At 27.7% G+C, this 23,169-nt stretch overlaps 3 protein-coding genes and 1 long non-coding RNA gene across 7 annotated transcripts; 2 read left to right on the forward strand and 2 right to left on the reverse strand.

The window, feature by feature from the left end:
* Positions 1-6: 6 nt before the first annotated feature.
* On the reverse strand, positions 7-1,326 carry Snap29 (Synaptosomal-associated protein 29kDa). Its single transcript, XM_074252256.1, has 2 exons — positions 919-1,326; positions 7-552 (listed from the first exon to the last, which is right to left on the reverse strand). Exons 1-2 carry the CDS (start codon positions 1,180-1,182, stop codon positions 7-9), a joined length of 810 nt encoding a protein of 269 aa, XP_074108357.1. The 5' UTR covers positions 1,183-1,326.
* Positions 1,327-2,320: 994 nt separating this feature from the next.
* On the forward strand, positions 2,321-7,020 carry LOC141533097 (lactosylceramide 4-alpha-galactosyltransferase-like). The gene is made up of 5 exons (XM_074251790.1): positions 2,321-2,670; positions 2,874-3,100; positions 3,182-3,569; positions 3,631-3,838; positions 4,034-7,020. The coding sequence occupies exons 2-5, from the start codon at positions 2,896-2,898 to the stop codon at positions 4,298-4,300; spliced, it is 1,068 nt and encodes a 355-aa protein (XP_074107891.1). The 5' UTR covers positions 2,321-2,670; positions 2,874-2,895; the 3' UTR covers positions 4,301-7,020.
* On the reverse strand, positions 6,655-22,447 carry Tws (protein phosphatase 2 regulatory subunit tws). Of its 4 annotated transcripts, XM_074251787.1 has the most exons (8): positions 22,241-22,447; positions 16,970-17,323; positions 10,781-10,846; positions 10,596-10,693; positions 9,218-10,009; positions 8,897-9,112; positions 8,326-8,493; positions 6,655-7,959 (listed from the first exon to the last, which is right to left on the reverse strand). In XM_074251787.1, exons 2-7 carry the CDS (start codon positions 17,052-17,054, stop codon positions 8,341-8,343), a joined length of 1,410 nt encoding a protein of 469 aa, XP_074107888.1. In that variant the 5' UTR covers positions 17,055-17,323; positions 22,241-22,447; the 3' UTR covers positions 6,655-7,959; positions 8,326-8,340. The 4 variants fall into 4 exon arrangements, with proteins under 4 accessions (XP_074107888.1, XP_074107887.1, XP_074107890.1 ...); XM_074251786.1 differs by lacking the exons at positions 16,970-17,323; positions 22,241-22,447 and adding an exon at positions 15,262-15,588; XM_074251789.1 differs by lacking the exons at positions 16,970-17,323; positions 22,241-22,447 and adding an exon at positions 11,794-11,945.
* Positions 12,557-15,390, forward strand: LOC141533098 (uncharacterized). Its single transcript, XR_012480182.1, has 4 exons — positions 12,557-12,691; positions 13,682-13,745; positions 13,808-14,154; positions 15,250-15,390. It is a non-coding gene; the product is annotated as an uncharacterized LOC141533098 (long non-coding RNA).
* Positions 22,448-23,169: the final 722 nt, after the last annotated feature.

Below are 23,169 nucleotides of genomic sequence, written 5' to 3' on the forward strand. Positions count from 1 at the left end.
TTAAATTTATTTTTTCAACAAATTTCTCATGTCTTTATTCTGTCTCTCAAGCATAATATCAGCCTTATCTGTTTTGGTCATAACGTTCTCGATCAAGTCGTTCTGAGAGTCAATTTCCTCGGACAGACCGATGGCCAAGCCCTTGAGTCTGGCCAGAGACCCGCTCATTTCATCGAGATTGCGCTCCAATATTTTGCTGACATTGGAGCTCTGAGATTTGTACTGACTCCCGTCATTGTCATCATCGAAGCTGTCGCTGCTCAGGAGTCCTCTTCGCTGCAGCGAGGGATGCTGCCCCGCTAAGCTTACTCTGGACTGCTCAATGGTGTTGCTCAGCACACTGCTGCCGGGTCCAGAGTACTCCGACTCGGAAAACTTGCCGCCGACAGTTGGCGTAGGAGAATCCACGGACTTGCCACTCAGGTAATTTTTTAAACTGCCAAAAACACTCTTTATACCTTGGATGTGCTTCTGGCTAAATCTCAGCGTGCTGTTTATGTCATCAAGTCTTTTTTCAGTTCTCTCGAGCTGCTCTCTCTGTCTAATTAATTCCTGAAATAAAAATTTTATATCAAAGGTCAAAGATCGATCAAAATTAATTTAAATCTATATTATAAAAAGAATAAGCAAAATTTTGACATTTAAATTTAATTTTATAAAAAAATAAAATTTTAAAATTTAATAAATTAAAAAAATTTTTTTTTTAATTAAATTTAGCCAAAAAAATTCAGAAAAAAAAATTGACAAGTGGAAATTATTAAAAATTAAAATTAAAATTTTTTTTAAATAATTTTTTGAAATGAATTTGTTGGTTGAAAATTTATCAAGTGACTGTTAACTTTAATATCATCAAAGATCATCAGACTTTTATCAATTATATCCAAGGTAAGAATTATTATAATTATAAATAAAACTAACCTCTGCAGTCGCTGCTCCAATCTGCTCGGAATCTCTCAACAATGTCATTGATCTTTCAGATGACTTTATCGTCCGTTCCTCGACGGCTTTTTTCCGCTCCAGGATTTGCTGATGCTGCTGCTCAAGGTTATTATCAAAATTAACAAACGGATTGTTTTTAGAGATGGACCTTGTAGGCGCGCTCTGTAAAAATGTTTCGTCGTCGATGTCATCTTCCAGAGAAAAAAATGGATTTTTAGAGTCGCTCAAATAATCGTGGGCCATTTTTTTTTTTTTTTTTTTTTTTTTTTTTTTTTTTTAAATAAACTAGTTAAATATAAATATAAACTATTGAAGCACAACTGGTGAAGGTGAAATAATTTAGTTTTTTGACACTAAACACTTGTCGCTGACACTGATGACAATAAACCTTTTTTTTTTTTACAGATTAGATTGGGAAAAACACCGCAGTGGCGCTCTGAGCGCCGTTGAAAGAAATAGATTGATATTGATATTGATATAATATGAATAATGTAATAAAGAAACATAATACCTGGAGACAGATTAAAGAAAATGATTCATGAAATTACTAATTTTTATGGAATAACCAGCTGATTGGTTTTAATTACCAAGGACAATTCATAATACTGAAGTTAGCAGTCAGCTGTTAATTAAAAAAATATTTTTAATAAATCAATTACAATAAAAAATGCTTTTAAAAATTTTCACTTGTAATTTTTATTAATTTTTACATGTGAAACTTTTTAATTTAATTTTTTTTTTTAATTATGAATCTAAAATTAGCCGACAGTGAAAAATTTACATTTTTTTTTTATTAATTGAATTAGCAATAAAAAAATATTTTTAAAAAATTGCAGGTATAGTTTTTCAAATTTTTACATGTGGAATTTTTTTGTAATAATTTTATTAATAAAAAAAATCCTGAAGAAGTCTAGATGCCGGCTAACTTAATTTTTATTTTTTAATTTATTAACATAAAAATTTAAAAATTTTTAGAATTTATTTATATTTTAAAAATGTCAAAATTGTTCTCAATATTGTAAAATATGACATTTAATTTTTATTAATTTATTTTTTGCAGGAAAAAGAAAACAAGCCAATAATTTGACGGATTTTTAATAAAAATTTAGTTATAATTAATTAATATTATGAAATTGACAATAAAAAAATTGATTAATATACTTAAAAAAAAAAAAATCAGTAAGTAATAAATAATAGAAAAAATATGTAAACTAAACTTAGGAACTAAAAAGTAGCGATTTTATTAATTGAACTCAATAAATTAGCCAATCTAATAACAAAAACGTTGTTTATATAAATTGGACCAGTTTAGAGATATATCTAGAGATAATTCAATGAACAATCAGCGATTATTGCTAAGGAGATAACGATTTAGAAAATGAGTAACGCTTTTCTCGCTGTGAAGAATTGAATTTCAGTCCAATATTAATGATTGATTTGTCTTTACAATAAATTATTTTAAAAATTGCAAAGTGAGAAGTAAATAAGCAATTTTCGGCGGATAAAATATTGTTTAAAATTTTTTTTTTCTATATAGCGCTGAACTTATTAATAAATTATCTTTCTGCAGTGTGATGTCATCGAACAAACATATTTTTTCATGTTTTCGTCTGGAATACTTTAATCCGCCGTTATTGAAGAGATAACACCTTGAACTTGAGCAGTGTTCTCTAAAAACTCAGAGAAATATAAGATAAAAAAATTAATTACTGTGGTATTAATTTTGTTACGGTAATGCTTAATTGATTTTTTTTACAAATATACATTTTGAATATTTTGTTGCTTCAAAAATGTATCTAGTTATCAATGAAGATATCAGCTATTAATATTTAAAGTTATATTAGCTCAGGGACACTGATTTAATACAAATTAAATATATTTGTCTAATTATTTAAGTGAAGACAAATTTTTTAAGAGTTTATTTATTTGCATAGTTGATGCGAGTGTTAGCTAACAATGAAGAAAAAAATGGTGATTATTTGTGGCCTAAGTATCACGTTATATGCACTGTGGATTTTTAATTTCAATTGTCTCAAAAATACAACCGTTGGAAGTAACCAAATTTCGGTAATCAATCTTATTAAGAAAAAAGTGAACAAAGAAATTTCCTGTTACTTTGATCCCTCGAAGATTCACTCTATTGAGGCTTTCAATGAAAATGGTATTTATTTTTATGAAACTAAAATTAGCCGATAGCGAAATATTTTTATTTTTATTTTTTTTATTTCTTCAATGAACGAAGAAATCACAGACGACAACAACATTTTTTTCATCGAGACTTCTTGCTCTGGCGACGCAGGAATAGAATTAGATGCAAGACAGTTTTGTTCAATTGAATCGGCAGCGAAGATGAATCCCAAAATGAAGATACATTTATTAATCCTGAGTTCTTCCGAATACTCACCAAAGACAAAAAAATTATTGAGCCACTTGAAAGACTATAAAAACATTTTTGTGAGAAGAATATTTATGGAAGACTATGTTAAGAACACACCTCTAACAGATTGGTGGCAAAAAGGCGAGCTGACAACAAGCAGATGGCCGAAACATCATATGTCTGATGTCCTCCGTTACTTGACACTCTGGAAGGTCCCTGGAATCTACATGGACCTCGATGTTGTCACGCTTTCGTAAATTATTTTAGTAATTACTTAATTTATGATAAGATTATTGATTTATGTTTTGTATCAGGTCCTTTGAAAAAATGAGAGATTTCGTCGGTGCTGAAGACTCGGACACCCTTGCTTCTTGCGTGATGAGCTTCGGAGGCTCCAAAATCGGCCGGGAAATTGCTGATGGTTGTATAAATGACTTGAAAAATAATTTTCGCGGTGACGTTTGGAGAAATAATGGACCTGATGTTATCACGAGAGTTTTAACTAAAGTTTGCGGGAAGGCCGTAAGTTTTTTTTTAAATTATGACAATGACATTAAATTATTTAGCTGTCACTTCACAGTTGTTTTAATTTTTTTAACAAATAAATTACGGCAAAAAAAAAATTACAAAAATTAAAAATGCAATTTTTTTAAAATAATTTTTTACAATTAGTAACTAATTTTTTTTAAAAAAAATACTTTTATTATTTTAATGTAGATCACTAATGAGACAGATGGTTGCAATGGCTTCACGATATTTTCGCAATGGGAATTCACGCCAATTTACTACGATAACTGGAAAAAATATTTTGAAGCTGAAAATAAAGATGAAACGTTAAAATTAATCAGGAAGTCTTCAGCCATTCATATTTGGAACAAAATGAGTCATTCGGGGCGGGTTAAAGTTGGAAGTCAAGTTCCTTATGGGATTATTGCTAGTCAATTTTGTCCTAAAATTTATAATAATTGCGGGCTTTGGTTTTAAATTTAACATAAGATAGAACCACCGGTTTTGGACACCTTGGTAGTAAATTTTTTGGTAGTAAAAGTAAGTTGAAGCATCTTCTGTGTCTATATTCAAGCCAACGTTGATTGCCAAAAGTCAGTCTTCTTTAGATTATTTTTTTTTTTTTTTTTTTTTTTCCAATGAAAATGATTATCAATAAATTAACCATTAAATAAAAATCTTATTTTAATTACTTTAAGCACAGTCAGACCTCGTTATAAAACTATCAATATCTTTCTCAAATTATTTTAATGCCTGGTTGATAAAAAAGAAAGCAAACAGTTTTATAAAAAAATCCAACTGTCCTCAAAGTAAAGTTAATTTATTAAATTAAATACAAATTATAAATATTTCAAGTAATCATTTTTATTTATATTTTCTTTGATTGTTAGTGTCTTAGTCGCGATGGTGTTTTTTCATTTTGGAAAATTGTCGAAATAATAAAATATTAGAAAAATTAACGTTGATCAATTTAGCGCTATATATCAATTGAATTATAAATATACAATATAATAATATTGACACATTATTTATTAATTACCAAAATAATAATAATAATAAATAAATAAATCAACAACTAAAACCCTTGAATATAAATGGTAAATAATAACAAATAGGAATGTAAACACATCAACAGATTTTTTTAGTAAAAATCTGAGTAGATTAATTAGAGTAATTGGCACTAAACTGAATTATAAATTGATCAACTAATTTTACACTTATATAAACAAGTTAAATTATCAATAATACATTAACGAATAATTATTATCAATAATTAAGAATAATAATAAAAGCGATGGGCAAAAAGCGATTAGGCGATTAAGCACCGAAATAATTAGATAAATCTTATTTTTATGCCGATCGTATATAAAATATGGCTCGTACTATCATATTATCATATCATACATCAGAGATCCGACCGTCTTGGTTGTTGTACACTGCAGCAAGTACTTAAGATAATTAATAATAATTACAGTAATCATTACCAATATTTATCTTCTCGTAACTTTACTCATTAATTTTTTTTTTATTAATTTTCTTAAGGCATAAAAAATTAATTTTATTTATTAAAACTCAGGTAATTTTTTTTAGATAAATTTATGACTATTTTTTGGTGTTAAACAACAATATAACTTAATAAATAGCCGAGATATGGCACCCAGGAGCCACAAGGGCGTATAATAAAAATTCCGTTTTTTTTTATCCAAGTCCAAAAAAATTTTTAGTTTGAAAAAAAAAAAAAAATTTTTTTTGCATTTATTACTCATTTTTGTATGAAACGTGTAAAAATGCAAAAAAAAAATTTTTTCTTCAAACTAAAAATTTTTTTGGACTTGGAAAAAAAAAAAAAACAGAATTTTTATTATTTGCTTTTATGGCATCCTACGATGTGTATCCGCTATTTTTTAAATTATATTGTTTTAAAATATGAAAGAATATAAATATATATAGAAAATAATCTGATAGTTTCAATAAATAAAATTAATTTTCATATCTTAAAAAAATTAATGAAATATCAGCAAGAAAAAACGTCAATCTAGACGTATTTCCCCCCTTAAAGTAACATCGATTATCCAGACCTCAGCTTTTTCTTCAGATTAATCATTAATCATAAACATGATTAATTATAATTATTATTATTATCATTATTTATTACAAAGCCTTGTACAAATTAGTGTCTTTAAATGATGCCCCTGCGTCTTTTATAAATTATATCGTTCATCATTTTATTAAATTTATTTGTGTATTTATGTCTTTACACACAATACGTCGATTATGTGTGAGTGCGTGTCTTGTATAATAGTACTTCGCATTTATGACGACTAAAAAAAAAAAAAAAAATACTATTTACTTTACTACAAAAACATAACATAACACGTATTAGGTACATCACAATGACATGAAAATATGATACTAAAGTTAGCCGATATTTTTAATTTTTTGATAATTAAATTGGGACAAAAAAAAATTTTTTTTTAATTGTACTTACAGTTATTAAAGTTTTTTACAAATAAAAATTTATTTTTATTTTTTTACAATCATTTTTTCAATGAAAAAAATTTTTTTAATTTTTAAATATCGTCTAACTTTAGTTTTATCACAATGACGCAGGCTCACTAGCCGAATTATAGACACACAATTGCTAAAATCTTGGCTCATTATCATCAAACTTACCTCCGGCTCAAAAGCGGATTTAAAAAAAAATTTACCTACTTGTATAATTAATTAATTAATTAATAATCACACTCATACATTACACCGAGATTCATTTTTAATTCTAAACATAAATTAGATTACAACTGACTAATACAATGACGAAACAATTACGTGTCTTTATTTAAATAATTTTTATTGATTAATAAACTCTAATCGCTACAAAAATTTAAAAAATTGTTGAGCCAAAATGAATATTAAAATACTTTTACACCATAATCCAGTGGCATATTACAAAAAAGTATGATGACTGATTTTTTTTTTTATGAAAATTAATTCGATTCATTTTTTAAATAAATTTTATACAATTTACTGACAATCACTTGAGCCTTAGTTTTTTATATCCATGTACTTTTGTGAACTGAAGTTGCGTGTAGTGATAAGACAACAAACACCACACATAAATATATTTTTTTTTTTTTTTAATTTTTAATGTTAATGAGAACGAAGTAATTTATTTCGTATAAAAAAGAATTTAAATTATAGTTTACCGAGTTAGGCCTGATTATTTAAACGGTAAAAAAATTAAATATGTTGACAAAATAATTTGGAGTTGGAAATAATAATTTCGACAAGATCGCTGTGAAATTTCTATGTCGTACAAATTGAAGGTAGTTTATGAAATTTTTTTTTATTGAAAAATAAATATATTAATAATTCACTAAAAAAATTTCAGATTAATTCACCTTACCGTTATTGAGTAATTAATTTTCAAAATTAATTAGTGAGTTATTAATATATTTATTTTTCAATAAAAAAAATTTCATAATTTTCTGTTCACGCAACAACTACCTCAAGGGGGAAAATACGTGTAGAATTCATGAAAATTAATTTAGCCGACATGTAAAAATTTTTAGAATTTTTTTTTTTTAGAAAAATAATTTAAAAAAAAATTAAAAAAATTTCACATAGAAATTAATAAAAAATCAGCATGAAAACGTCCTTCTGCACGTATTTCCCCCCTTAACAATCCCAACAATGAAATGTAGACATTGAAAAAAAAAAAAAAAAAAAAAAAAAAAAAAAAAAAAGTCGCCTCGCGGTGATAGTCTCTATCGCCGAAGGCTAAATAATAACCCAGCGAATAATTAAATTTAAGAAATAAAGACTGGGGCATTGAACATTACGCGCGCACTAATTTAAAATGAGTTGTTTTGATTATAAATATTCCCGAGGATCACATAAGATAACTGCGCCGCGATATTTATTTATCAATAAAATTATCATTACTCCATATGCATGTATGTGATTACTGATTACATTCCTTTGTACAAGCTGTGCGCGCGTTGTATGGATAAGATGATAAATGTATACTCTATAATTCATCAGTCAAAATTCCAATGACTCTAGTCTTTTTATACAAACAGCTTACAAATGTTCAACGCCGTGCATCACATTCAGGTCAATATTAAGCGTTGAATAATCTACAAATAAATATTCATTATTTTATTTACAAGATAAGAGAACTTAATAAAACACTAGTTTACAAGTGACAAATTCAGAGCTTTATTTAATTACTTTATTTAAAATCTTATCTGATTTACGGGCTAGAAATTATTAAATTTTTTTTTTTTTTTTTAATATATTAAATCACTAACAAATAAAGTTATAAATATGTAATTTTAATTTATGATTTTAAAACATTCGCTTCTGATTTTTATTTAAAAAGGTTTGTGAACTCTATACATTTTTTTTTTATCTTAATTGTATATTAATTATTATTCTGAAAAGTTTTATGTAAAAAATTATTATTTGTAAACTAGTGTAAGTGTAATTATAAAAATGAATACCTGCACATAAATGTGCTAGAGTTTGTCTTGGAATAGAAAGAGATTGTTCGTAGCTGCTACGGCAACTACATTTTCCGAAGGATGCCATGCAGTATGCAGAATTTTCTTGTTGAAATCTAGACAATCGACGCTTATTTCATCCTTTTTACGTTTTCCTCCCGTGCAAACCTGATTAATAAATAAATTTATCATCACAAAATTCATGAATTATTAATTAATAGGGCTATAAAATAGTTTGTTAGTTATAGGGGTATTCTGGTCCAGAAGCATAAATTTCAGGTAATTTTTTAAAGTGCCGTAAAAAAAGAAATCAATATTTTTACTATTAATTTTTTTATAAGTAATTTTTTAACATTATAAGAATACAAAAAAAAATTTTTAAAGTTGAAAATTAAAATAAATTTTAACACAGTAAATGCAAAATTTTTATACCGAATTTTTTTTTTAATTTAAAAATTTTTTTCTGTATTCTTGTGATGTTAATAAATAAATTTTTAAAAAATGGATAATAAATTATCTGAAATTCATGCTTCTAGACTAGAATACCCCTTTTAAAAAAAAAAATACCGACCTTGCGTGGTTTTAGAAGTGTTTTTGGCTTGGCAATATCACGTGCCGCTTCTAAAGTAAGGTCACGCTTAGATGTTCGATCAAAAACACGGAAGAAATTGTTGTAAGAGCCGGTCATTATAGCCGAGTCATTGCCGCTCCAGCAACATTCAAACTTATCAAAAATGCAATCATTTTCATAAAGAGAACATAACTTAGATCTCAAATATTCATGTACCTAAATAAAAAAAAAAAAAAAAAAAAAAAAAAAAAAAAAAAAATGTTAATTATAATTAATAATTTAAAATTTAAAAAAAAAAAAAAAAAAAGCAATAAGACTTACAGGATAACACTCAATAGGCTTAGTCTCCATGTGTAAGTCCCACACTTTGACACTGAGGTAGTCTCTACTGATCATATAACGGCCGGAATTGCTTAACTTGACATCACTTATACTAGAAATAATTTCGGAGAAGAAACTTCTATTTGTTGGGTCCTCGGGCTCCTCGAAGAGCTTGCTGTGACGATCGCAGAGAGCTGCGGATCTCATATCACACAACCTTATCGTGCCCTTACTGCTGCTGTAAACCAATAAATTACACTCAACAGGATGAAACTCTGCCGCGGTGATCACCTCCGTCAGCTCCTCCATATTCGCTGGCTTAATGTCTACAATATTAAAACTTTGATCAGTTATTTCCAGGTGCCACAGATTTATTCTGAGGTCGTCGGCACTTAGGTACGTTTCTTGATCGCTGTTTACACTTATACTGTTAATGTGGTAGGTGTGGGCGTTTGCGAATATTCTTCTCGGAGAGGCTTCGACCATCAGCTCCATTGGCTTTATGGTTGGTACTCGCAAGGCAGTGATGCACGCTGGATCACGTATTGCTCCGCTTTCCTCCTTGGTATTGTACCCCTCGACTCTCTTGTCGCGCTCGCTAACTTTCCATAATTTAATTGTCTTGTCATTTGTCGACAGCAAAAAATGCGCCGGGTTTTTTCGTTTTAACCATCTTATTTTATTTATTTTTTCTTCTATCTCCAATGATTTTAGATAATCAAACTCGGGCTCATGACTTTGAAATGTACTGTACACGTTGTATTCTCCTCGTCTTGGTATACTATTTTTACTCTGAAAATATTATTAGTTAAATATATTACAATGACAATTTATCTCGAATAATGGTCAATTGTTACAAAACTTTTAATATTATAACTAATATTTTTTTTTTCTAATAGTAAGACTTATTATTACGTAATAAAATATTTTTTTTAAAAAAAATTCTGACGAAATAATTCATAGGGATACTTAAAAAATTATTAAAAAATTCAGGTAATTATTTACAAGGATTCACCCTATTTTTGGTCATATTTAGGTGAAAAATTAATAGTGTTTAATTTTTTTTAATCTGCTTTTTTTATGTATTTAAAAAAAAAAAAAATACATCAATAAAATCAAATAAAAATTTTTTTCAAAAAATCAAAATTAAAATGTTGGACCCCACTTGTAAATAATTACCAAAATAATTAATATGTATACACAAAAAATTAATAAATATTCTGAGAAAAAAAAAATTTTTTTTTACAGGACATTTTAATAAAAATTTCAAGTCGTAAAACTTGGATAGCAATTACTCGTATAAAAATTTCGGATAATATAAAACAAATAATCTCATAAATTTTGAACTATAAATAAATAAATGAATAAAAATATTTACTATGGGATCTCGTTGGAAAATAACAACTCGTCCTCCCTTATCTCCTGTTGCCAGAAGATCCCCATCGTGATTAAATTCCACACATGAGATTATATCAGCTAAAAATAATCAATATTCAATATTAAATATTAATAACCATGACTATATATCAATAAATATTAATGAAGATATAAATATATTCTTACCATCAGTGACATCGTCCTCGAGTGTCCCCTTCACCTGGGAAAAGCACCACTGTATGTCACCATTGCCTGTAACAAAAATAATAAAATGAACCCTGTGCATTTTTTACCTCCTAAAAATTAAAGCATTTTTTAAAGAGATCCATATAAACAGCAAAGAAAAAAATGTGAGGCTAGGATGCCCAGGCATTTGAAAGCGTTTTAAAATTACAGCATTAAATTAGTGCGTCTTTAAATTATAAATTGTTTATTTTATAAATAAAATAAATAAAAATATCTAGATGTAAGTTATTTTTTAAATCTTTGAGAAATCTGATGGATTATATCCATAGAAGCCTACTTGAAGTTTCACCACAATCCATCGTGTTATTAGACAGTCGCCACCGTCGTCTTGGTTGTCGTTGTCGACGACGAACACATCTGCACCCGCGGTCGCGTGATGGCGGAGGGATGGAGAATTCCCTTTCGATAGTCTGGTAACGGCGGGGAATGAATTTTTACAACTTACTTAGTAAGTATAAGTTGACTAAGTACATAAAGAACGAAAAAAAAAAAAAAAATAAATAAAATAAAATAAAATAAAGGAGAGACTGAGACTCGCTTGAGACGGACTGAGTCAGAGAGAGGGCAGAGAAAGACGTCGAGAGCAAGATGGAGTATCTAACTTAAAGAGGGAGATACAATCACTGTACAACTAAAATTTTTTAGGTTAAAAAATTGACGCTTTGCTTCAATTCCAGGATAAAATTATTTCAAGAGCTCCAGAATTTTTTTTCATCAATTATTTAAATAAAATATCAACCAGGACTGCTTTTGGTAGACCTTTGGCGAAACAGTGCCAAGGATTTAAAACACACCAATTATTTAAAAGATGCGGGCCAGGTGGTTGCTGCTCTATTATCTTGCAACGGCAACGTGGGAGTATGAAAGAGAAAATAGTAAAGATTAAATAAAATAAAGAATTATTTTTTGTTTAAATCTATTAATTAATAACATGACGAGCCACCTTTACTTACCGGCCATTATTTATTTAACAACAAATTGTTTTTTTTAAACAAACAAAATATTATTTCTCTCTCTCTCTCGCTCTCTTTCTTTCTTACAAGCTCAGGAAAGGAGAGAGTGGGTGGAAATACGGACGACCTGCACCGGTCTCAGTTCGTCCTTTTTTTCAGTTTGGATTTTTTTTATTGCTATTATTTTTTTTTTTTTTTTTTTTTTTGAGTTTAAAAAAATTAAACTTTAAAATCCAATTTTATTTTATTTTTCAGCAAACGGGAGCTGCGTAATCACCAAGATAATATCTAAAAAAAAAAATCAGAAGGATTTATTTTATCTAATATTATTTTTCCGACACACGGAGGTGTATTGTCACTGAGTACAGCTTGTGTCACATATTCGCAACACGCATATTTATTTATTTATCTTTATGATTTAGATTTTTCAACAAGGCGCTATACTATTTAAAGTCACGCGTGTCCAACCACCATCACTACCCCACTTGCCACTCGGTTACCTTCCTGTCGTGGGCTCAGTGTCACTGTTTTATGCTTTATATACTATGTACTTCAACATGTACTATTACTGTCTACTATTTTAGTGGTTTATTTTATTTAATAAGACTGTTCCTTTGGCTCGACAAACACTAGCCAATTTATATTGTATTATCGAGGCTCGCTTCGACGGCACACTCGCTAATTTGATCTCGGACGATTAATATGACGTCAAGCGTCAGACCAATGGTAATTTGTATTCGAGAAACGTTTGTTACAGCAATCGAACGCCAGAGGTGGATTTTATGTGCGTCTTTTATTCTACCAATGTCTACACCCCGCCATATTTGTGGATCTACAGCCGGCTTACACGCTCTCTGTCGTTTTTGCTGAACTGATACTGCCGCTGCAAATGCAAGTGGTAACTAAAAATATTTTTTATAATTATTATTATTATTATTTGTCGTGATTTTTTTTATTTTAATTTTTTTTTAAGATTGATTTTTGACTTTTAGAGAAAAAGAATACTGTGAAGATGATTTTTTTTGCCACTGAGGGAGCTGTCAATCTGTTTAGTAAGAATTTATAGTTTGCGCGGGAATTTTTGAAGTATGTTTTTAAAAAACGTGGAAATTTTTAATTTTTTTTTTTTTCATTTATTTAATTATTATAAAAAAACATTTTTAAAAAATTGCATGTGTAATTTTTTAAATTTTCTACATGTGAAATTTTTTTTAAAATAATTTTTCAATAAAATAAATTATTAAAATTTTTAAATGTCAGCTAACTTTATTTTCATTTAATTTAATAATATTGAAGTTAGCCGACAGCTATCAATTTTAAAAATTCTTTTAAACAAATCAATTACAAAAAAAAAATTCTTTTAAAAATTTTTAGAATTTTTTTTTTAATGAAATTATTACAAAAAAATTAAAAGAAAAAATTCCACGCGTAAAAAATTTGAAAAACTATACGTGCAATTTTTAAAAAATATTTTTTGATTGCTAATTTAATTAATAAAAAAAAAAAAAAAAATAAATAAATAAATAAATAAATAAATAAATAAATTAAAAATGCCATTTTTTAAAATTAACTTTTTGGAACAAATTTGTTTGTTAAATAACATCTAAACAATAACTTCATAAAAGTAAAATAAGTGAGAGTTAAAATTACATAATTTAAAAAAAAAAAAAAAAAAAAGTAAGGAAGAGTCTCTTTAATCTACAATCTCTAATGTAATTTATATAACAGCTTTTATATAAGTATAAAACAACAATGCTCCTCAGTTTGCTCATTAATAATAAAATAATTGTAATAAAAAGGAATCATCTAAATATTTTAATTAAAAAAAAAATATTTTTTTTTTTTTTATCAATGTTAAATTAATTATCCGCTTATATCCAAACAATAGATTGACAAATAGAGCCGAGCGTTCACAGGCTGAAATAACAGTTTTTTAAATAATCACCCGATTAGTAAGTAGTTATTAAAACAACGCTAAAAATAAAAAATAATAAATAATAAAAATGATTTGCAGAAAAGAAATTAGTGGATTTCTTCAGAAGACTATAAGCCAGTCTAATGCTAATGAAGGTAAAAATCGTGATACGAAGTAGTCCCTACACTACATACTCACGATATCACTAAATTGAGACGGACGTCGTCGTAATTACCCAGGAGTTCATTGAGCTTGTCACGTAACTCTTCGAGGGAAAAAAAGAGCGGGCCACGGTCTCTCAGCTGATGGGGAGCGAATCGACGGCTCGATCGAGCAGATCTTGGAGAACTTGGTGAAGAAACAAACTCCTTAATCTCCATTGCAAAATTAAACCAATAAACTCACGAAAAATAAAGAAGAAATAATAAATTTGAATGGAAAATATCGTAAGTGAAGCTACGGCTTGAAAATAAATAAATATTTTATTTTATATATGACAGATCCTCTTCTTTAATCGCTCGACAATGGACTGAAGGCTGATATTGCTGCTCGAAAGATACAGAGTTGTTGGATTGCAGAGATAAATAATATAATATAAATGACAAAAGTCACTCGAGCATATTAGAAGATGCACGCTAATCAACTACTCTACTTCGTTATTGACAAGCCATCTGCACACATCTATATGTTGTAACTGATGCCATTTGCTTCACTTCTATACCATCGTTTAACAGTCTATAAAATCGGTCTTAAGTTTTTCTACCGATAATTTAATTATTTGCTAAAAAATCTATATATACTTATCATAATAAATTTACTATCGGTGAAAGTGATATTAAACCTTGAAAAGGCACAAATTCAAATCAAAACTTTTGCAATGACACTAAATTTCACTAAAAAAAAAAATTTTATCATATGGCTATCCAGGATACAAAATTCTGCTTTATTAAATACAATTACTTTTGTTAAATTGCACTGTACTTTCTTAAATATTGACGTTTTTAAAGATATATAAGCTCATCCCGATATTACACTCATCAAAAGCTTTCATTTGAGTACCCACATGCATTTTTGATATATTTTTCATATATACATATATATAATATATATAAATATATGAAAAATTGATGAGGGTACTCAAATAAAAGCTCTTGATGAGTGTAACATCGGGATGAGCTTATATCTTTAAAAATGACAATGTCTAAAAGAAAAAAAAAAATATTTCATATGAACTTGAATCCATCAGTAACTATCTATAAAGCAAGATTCAATAAATCACTGCCAAGAAGCTTTAATAATACAATAAATGAATCAATGAAATTAATTGTTTGATAAAATAACAAACTTGACAATAATTGTCAGAATTTGATGACTCAAATTGGAAAAAAAACGTTAGTATATAAGTAATAATTTGTTTACAGAATTTATCAATACTATGAATCCGGTGTGTCATTGCTCAAAGATTAATCGAGAAACAGATCAAGAGAAGAATAAAAAATCTATTATAATATATATTAAAAATATTTTTGTTTTATTTTCAGATTAATACTCACTTTTGTAAGGAGGACCGAAGATATGCACAGAATTTTTTTCATATCCATCAGAATCTATTTCAACTTCAGCACCGATACTTAAATTAAGTGGCATTATTTCCAGACACTCTTCCTCCATTTTATTATTGATTATTAATTATCAATTTTTATTTTTACTATTAATTTAATTATATCAATATTGATATGATAAATTAGCGAATAACTTAAAATAGTAAACTATAAGACTTAAAATTATAACACGCTGCTATACAGTGTCTAGCTAGTTGCTGAAACGCGATATTACTGACCAACTGTCCAAAAATTAAGAAAAATAATTTATTTCGTACATTATAATTCACGTGACCTCAGTAAACACTGAGGTGTTTAGGTACAAATACTTTAGTTTACTATTTTGTTTTGTCTGATAAGTTTTGTTTACCCACTAGAAGGTCACTCAGTACTGATATTTGTACTCAGCATTATATTATTGTTGTATATCAAAAAGACATTTGAAGATAAAATTATTTTTAGTAATTGAAATTTAAATTACTTTTATAAATATCAAAATTAAACATAATATTTATTTATTAATAAATAAATATTAATTGTTTTTTTTTTATTTTAAGTTTTGCCCAAAAAAAAAAATTTCTATTTATATTTTTAATTGAATAGTTTTAATAATAAAAATAAAATTAATTACTATCACCTGGTATTGGGTCATTAAGATACAGATAGATATTAAAACGAGCATTGGACAATTGTAGTGGCAACGGTAATACGAGTTGGTAATCTTGTGATTATGAATTCCTTCCATCTACTACCTAATACCCTCGTTCACGTGGAATTAAGCTCAAGGTCGATATTTTGTGTATAAAATCAACGGGTAGGAAGGATATCTCCGGCTCGCTATTAAATATTTTCCGTCCGCATTGCTATGTCAAGGAAATTATTCATGATATTTATCAAATTGATATTGATTTATTACTTTATTGTGTGTTTACCGTCCCGGCTTAAATAAATAAATAAATCAGGTATTTTTTATTCATATCGAGGCTAAAAATAAGTTTTTAAATTAATTGTAAGCTTGAAGTGTGAGAATTTTAAAATATACAATAACCTTTAAAAATTTTAAGCGATTGAGGGAAAAAAAAAAAAAAAAAAAAGCAGAAAAATAGCTTTAAAAAAAATTTTGTTTTGTAAAAAATTTTGTGAAAATTTTTTAAAATATAAATTATCATTTTTTTATACTTTTAAATTAAAAAAAAAAAATTCAAAATTAATGATACTAAAATAGAGAGACATTTTTTAGTTTTTAGAAATTTTTTAACTAATAAATTGTAGCAAAAAAAAATTATCTTTAGAAGCTCTAAAAAATTATGAATGAAATTTTTTTAAATAATTTTGTAGCTCTAGTTTATTATTAAATAAAAATAAAAAAATTAAGTGTCAATTTGAATTTCATAAAATGAAAATTAAGTTAGCTGACATCTAAAAATTTTTAGAATTTTTTTTGATGAAAAAATTTATCACAAAAAAATTTTTTTTAAATTTCATTTTTAAAAAAACTTTAAATGCAATTTTAAAGAAATTTTTTTTTGTACTATTTTAATAAATAAAAATAATAAAAAATGTCGGTTAAGTTTAGCATTATTGTTATAAAAAAATGATAAATTTTCACAAAATTTTTTCTTGCAAAAAAAAAAAATTATATTCTAATTCTAAAACTTACCAGCTCTTTTATTGACAGCAGTATTAATCATAGACCCGAGCTTAGTGAGGCTAGACTGCCTCATGATCCCTGAGGGACTCTTCATTTGTTTGGTCCCAAAAACCGGGGAAGATAAGCTCGAGGTCGAGGACAGGGTCCCAGTGCGACCTAAGATACCTAGGGAACTCCAGCAGTTGGCCCCGTGATGACTCGAGCTGCAGCAGGGGGTCCGCTGGTGCTGATGCGGCGGAGCCCCCCATAGACCTACCACACCCGCGTGACGCGTTGTGGAAGTTAGTTCAGGCTTTATAACCTAGCAGCCTCGCTATTGTCTCTAGATCTGGATAATAATCCTCTAGCTCCTCATTCACTGGGCTGAAAACAATAAAATTCACTTGTTAGTACTCATTTATCCTCGTTAACATTCACTTATCATTTATCACTATGACAATAAAAAATTCGAGGCTTTCATCCCGGCTACGGCGCACTGGTTAAATCCACCTTATTATCGCGAGTGCTAAAATAAAAGGCACATTACAATGATGATGATAGTAAACACTGAGAGACTTACAATACACTGTTCACAAGCTAGTGTTTTTTTTTTTTTTTATTTTAAAAAAGCGTTGAATTTTAGTGAGCCAGTAGGTCATCATGTACTAGATGAATCCATATACCCGCGAATCCAATTCTTTATGGCTTCAAAATACAAGTCTGTTATAGCGAATGGATCTTTGTAATTATAATTACTTAACTCGCTAATTAACGTTTATTATACGGATAATTGTTACAACTGCGTGTCTTTGAGTTATAAGTTGTTGTTTGTAATTAAATAATAACTGGTAACCTGTGGAATGATGCGGCTCTGATAATTTTATAATAGAATACAGTTTTTAAAGTTTTCATTGAATTAAAAATTATTTAATTTTAATTTTAATAAAAATAAAAACTAGTTTAACTGTACTTCCTTAAATATTGTTTTAAAGTTTTCAAAAATATAAGCTCATCCCGATGTTACACTCATCAAAAGCTTTCATTTGAGTACCCACATGCATTTTTGATATATTTTTCATATATACATATATATAATATATATAAATATATGAAAAATTTATGTGGGTACTCAAATGAAAGGTCTTGATGAGTGTAACATCGGGATGAGCTTATATCTTTAAAAATGTCAATAGTTTACGAGATACAAGGATATAATAATATGAATTATTTAATTTTATTAAAAATTAAAAATTTTTTTGATTCAACTAAAAAAACAAATATTTTATTTGAACTTGAATCTATTAATAACTATCCAGAAAGCAAGATTCAATAAATCATTGCCAAGAAAATGTCTGCGGTAAAATAAGTTTTAATAATACAATAAATGAATCAATGAAATTAATTGTTTGATAAAATAATAAACTTGACAATAATTGTCAGGATTTGATGACTCAAATTGGAAAAATAACGTTATTGTAAGTAATAATTTGTTTACAGAGTTTATCAATACTTGGAATCGGGTGTGACATTGCCCAAAGATTAATCGAGAAACAGATCTCGAGAATAATAAAAAATAAAAGAGAGTAAAAGAGATGTAATGAGACACGTGGTTGGTTTGTGGCACAACAAAACCAGTTGGATTCGGATCCAATAAAGACAATTAATGCAAACATTGTAAAGTGTTTGTACAAGACAGCATCATACAAACAAAAATGAATCTGCAAATATTACGCTCTAGATTAAATACGCTGCAAGGTGATTTTATAGCATACACAGTATGTTAATTCTTAAGCATCCATTGACATTTTTTTGCTCTCATTATAATCCCCAGAGACTAACACTGAAGACTATCATCATCATCATCATCATTACTTCTTTTAATTACTCCGATAAAAACGAACATATGCTGTCTTGGCCAAAAAACAACTTTTGCTTGATTTCTTTATCAAGGTCTCGCAAGTTAACGATCAACATATGTCTCATAGCTTACAGCGGTCATATGTTCCAACGTCTATGTGTATCAGTGTACATTAATATGCGTTTAGCTATTTGGGATAAAGTTTGTGCGTGTATTGTTCACGCATCACAACAATTGGGTCATGCGCGCGTGCCACGGCGAAGATTAGCGTCACGCATTTTTTACTTTTCATCGATTTATAAATTTATTACTACGTCTTGCAAACTATCGCTGGTTATATTGAACATTAGCTCAAGATTTTTGCCTTAATTTCAAAATAACAATTAAAAAAAAATAATTGAGTCAAATTTTTGAAATTATGGCGGGAAAATTGGCCGTAAAAAATTTTTTTTAAGTAAAAATTGTTCAAATTTTAATTTTATAAAAAAAATGTCTCATAATTTTTTTTTTTTAAACCAATAACAAAGTTACAATTTCAAAAATGAGATTTTTACAATTATAAAAAAATTAAATTATCTATTATAAATTTTAATTGGCTGTATAAAAAAATTATAAGAGAAATTTCTTGTAAAAAAATAAATTTTCAATTTTTTTTACAAGACTTAATATTTTCAGAAAAAATCTTGGGCCTAGTTAAACATCTGCAACCAAATCACGAAAACTCACTTGAATATTTTAATATTTAAAGGCGCTGATGTTTTTATTTTTATAGATTTTTTTTCTTTCCATACTGAAGAAAGAAGTTAAAAATCCTTAAAGTCAATTTTATCGTCTTCATTGGTATTTTTAAATTTATATTGTTTTCATAAGAAGGTACTAAAATTTAGCTTAAAACTAAATTCCTCAGACCTTGTAACGGTCAATTGTAATCGTCTACCCCAGGGCTATTGCTTTATATCACTATTTTTGTCACGTACTCTCCAAAAAAAAAAAAAAAAAAAAAAAAAAAAAAATAATGTCAACTTCTTTATACTATTTTTGGATTATAAACAGAAACGAAAAATTACACCGAGCAAAATCAAGATCCCTCCAATTAGATTTCTGCAAAAAAAAAAATAATTTTAATATCTAATATAATTTTATCGAAAAGTAAAACAATACAATGACAGAATAAAAAAGAAAATAAATACATATTTAATAGACTATCAAGTACTAATCTGACGATCAATTCAATAGGATATAGGGTCGATGAAATTTATTTGTCTGGCAGCATAAATCGAGTCATTAATTCGCTCTAGTTACCAATAAGATCAATCTTTTAAACAAAAGCCCCATCAATATATTTTGAATGCCTAAAAACATAAGCGATGATTATAATTACAATAATAATAAATTACTAGCAACCTTGCAGTCACTAGTATTTTCTTAAATATTGATGTTTTTAAAGATATAAGCTCATCCCAATGTTACACTCATCAAAAGCTTTCATTTGAATACCCACATGTATTTTTGATATATTTTTCATATATACATATATATAATATATATAAATATATGAAAAATTGATGTGGGTACTCAAATAAAAGGTCTCGATTAGTGTAATCTTGGAGTGAGCTTATATTTGTAAAAATGTCAATAATTCATGAGATATAAGGTAAATTCTTAATTATGTCAAATTGAACTACTTTCTTAACTATTGATATTTTTAAAAATCTAAGCTCATCTCGATGTTACACTCATCAAGAGCTTTCATTTGAATACCCACATGCATTTTTTATATATTTTTCATATATACATATATATAAATATATAAAATATATGAAAAATCGATGTGGGTACTCAAATGAAAGCTCTTGATAAGTGTAACATCAGGATGAGCTTATATCTTTAAAAATGTCAATAGTTCACAAGATACAAGGTAATTTCTTAATTAAGTATCTAGAAATATATTTTATCATAAGACTATTCTTGACGCAAAATTTTTCTTGTCCCCATAATAATATAAATAATAATACACATAAGAATAATACGTGATCAGACTATAGATATTTATAAAAAAATAAATTGCGTGTTTTGAACCCCAGACTCGGTAAAAAAACAATGCACACCAGGCAAATATTTAGTTATAAAGATTTATATTCAGATGTTTTGATACTGCGGTCAATAGAATCAGAGGTGACTCTCGTCAGGTGTATCGTTGATCAAAACTAACGGACAATACAGGTGTGTACCGTTTGCCTTGTATTTAAATAAGACAACCAAATAAAGTATGAGGTGAAGAAGCTATACTATATATTAAATAACAACCAGCAAGATTTAATAAAGCACGGCGGTGTCGAGTATCAAGCGGATAGGATACTTGTTACTTAAAACTTCCAATTATTAAGAATCAGCGGATTCTCGGTCACAGAGTAGTCTTTTAATCCATCCATAATATTTATACCTATATATATTCTTCTTTATTTTATTAAAACGCGAGATCAGCATGTTTGCACTATCTTGATAATTACCTCGTGGTTTTTCAGTAATAATAATCGATTTACGAGTAATGAGGACAGGAAGGAAAATCATTGAGCTGTGACAGGCTATTGTACGTCAAGAAGATCACTCCTTTATATTTAATATTATTTTATCTCCGTCTCTTTCTCTTTATCTAGCTTTTACTCACTTTTTTATTCCAGTGTGCATGGAGTATATTTATATTATATTTATTATATATTTTATATATATAAATACTTCCATCCAGTTTGTATGCTTGTATTTATCGGGAATACTATTATCGAACGAAATTGAGAGTAAGAAAGATGAAATATCGGTGAATAAAGAGAGAAAAATAATAATAATGTCATCGTACTGGCAGCATGCGAGAGCCAAGAGCATGTTTTCTCACACTAGCCGGCATTATTCCTCCTTTGATCAATTGTTTTGGTCTTCCAACTACGATTAAAACTTATCAACTAATCGTTAGTTTTATATTAATTTGTTTATTTATTTTTTGTGATCACAATGAAGTTAGCAGACTCCTAAAAATTTTTAGACATTCAATTTAGATGAAAATTAATTTAGCAGATATTTAATAATTATTTTTAACAAATAAATTATGAAAAAAAAAAATTGACATTTAGAAATTTTAAAAAATTAAAAATCCAATTTTTTTTAAATAATTTTTTTGTTAAAAAAAATTGTCAAGTGACAGCTAATTTTAATAAAATAAAAATTTTATTAATTAAATTACAATTAAAAAGATTTTTATAAAAAATTGCACTTGCAATTTTTGAAGTTTTTAACACGTGTAAAATTTTTTTTTTTTTTTTTATTTTTTTGTACTAATATTTTCAATAAAAAAAAAATTCTAAAAATTTTTAAATGTCGGCTAACTTCATTTTGATTTTGTGTGTTATAAATTAAATATATTAAAATCTAAATATAAATAATAAACTCACCATTTAAAAATAAACTTAAAGTTTAAGTATTAATCATGCCACTAATTTAAAAAGTCGGTATTAAAATTTCTTGAGATTTTTTTAAGATGAAGAAAAAAGTGACATTGAGCGATGACAGTTAATAAAGTTAATAAAAAAAATCACTCCACTTAAAATACATTATTTAAGACGGCACAGAGTACCGTACGTAAAAAAGGTGCTCAGGATCTCGCTGACAGTTGTAGTGGGATGGATAAATATTTAAAAAAAAAAAAAAAAAAAAACAAATAAAATAAAATATAAACTGCGTTTAGTTATGGGAATCAATGTCGGAGATTTTATAGTTTTACGGTGTAATTATTGTCTTAGGTGGATGTCCATGTTTAAAGGAATATTTAAAGGAGAGCCAGACGCAGCTATTTTCACTGGGTAGCACGACTGCACAATAAATATTAAAAAAAGCATGAGACAGTGTCACTGGCAACACACACAGCTGTGTCTGGAGCACAGCTAGAATTAAAACGCCAGACAAACGGCAAACGGCCAGCATACAACTTATGTACAGCCCAAAGGGGAGAAACGCTAAACCGAGCGCTGCCGAATATTCCCGAGCGCACCCCCGGTAAGAGAGCGCAACAGTTGCGAGTATGACTACGGGAATTTGTGTTTTATTGCGCTGATACTCACTAATACTGATGTAAAAGCTCTTCTGTGTACACCAACTATCAGGTGGACTGAAAAGTTAAGTCGGAATAAATTAAATAGAAAAGTAAGGAGAAATATTTAAAGATTTTTTTTATTACTTCAAAATTTGCTGTCATTTTACCTTTTTTTTTTTTTATTATTTTATTTAACAAACAAATTTGTTTAAAAAAATTTTTTTAATTCTTACATGTCAATAATAATAAAGTTAGCCGGCGTTTTTAATTTTTTAATAATTAAATTTGAAC

Source organism: Cotesia typhae, unplaced genomic scaffold, assembly GCF_013202065.1.
Source record: "Cotesia typhae breed Kobodo isofemale line unplaced genomic scaffold, CoteBio_Ctyphae contig_83, whole genome shotgun sequence".
NCBI classification, from domain to species: Eukaryota; Metazoa; Arthropoda; class Insecta; order Hymenoptera; family Braconidae; genus Cotesia; species Cotesia typhae.

Excerpts from the sequence above, each read along its gene's own strand:
- LOC141533097 (XM_074251790.1), top strand. The coding sequence starts at position 2,896 with ATGAAGAAAAAAATGGTGATTATTTGTGGCCTAAGTATCACGTTATAT. Across the intron at positions 3,101-3,181 it reads TGAGGCTTTCAATGAAAATG|AAATCACAGACGACAACAAC; the intron begins GTATTTATTTTT and ends CAATGAACGAAG. Across the intron at positions 3,839-4,033 it reads CTAAAGTTTGCGGGAAGGCC|ATCACTAATGAGACAGATGG; the intron begins GTAAGTTTTTTT and ends ATTTTAATGTAG.
- Snap29 (XM_074252256.1), bottom strand. The coding sequence starts at position 1,182 with ATGGCCCACGATTATTTGAGCGACTCTAAAAATCCATTTTTTTCTCTG. Across the intron at positions 553-918 it reads TTGGAGCAGCGACTGCAGAG|GAATTAATTAGACAGAGAGA; the intron begins GTTAGTTTTATT and ends TTTTTATTTCAG.
- Tws (XM_074251786.1), bottom strand. The coding sequence starts at position 15,379 with ATGGAGGAAGAGTGTCTGGAAATAATGCCACTTAATTTAAGTATCGGT. Across the intron at positions 10,694-10,780 it reads CGAGGACGATGTCACTGATG|CTGATATAATCTCATGTGTG; the intron begins GTAAGAATATAT and ends GATTATTTTTAG. Across the intron at positions 8,494-8,896 it reads CACTTCTAAAACCACGCAAG|GTTTGCACGGGAGGAAAACG; the intron begins GTCGGTATTTTT and ends TTTATTAATCAG.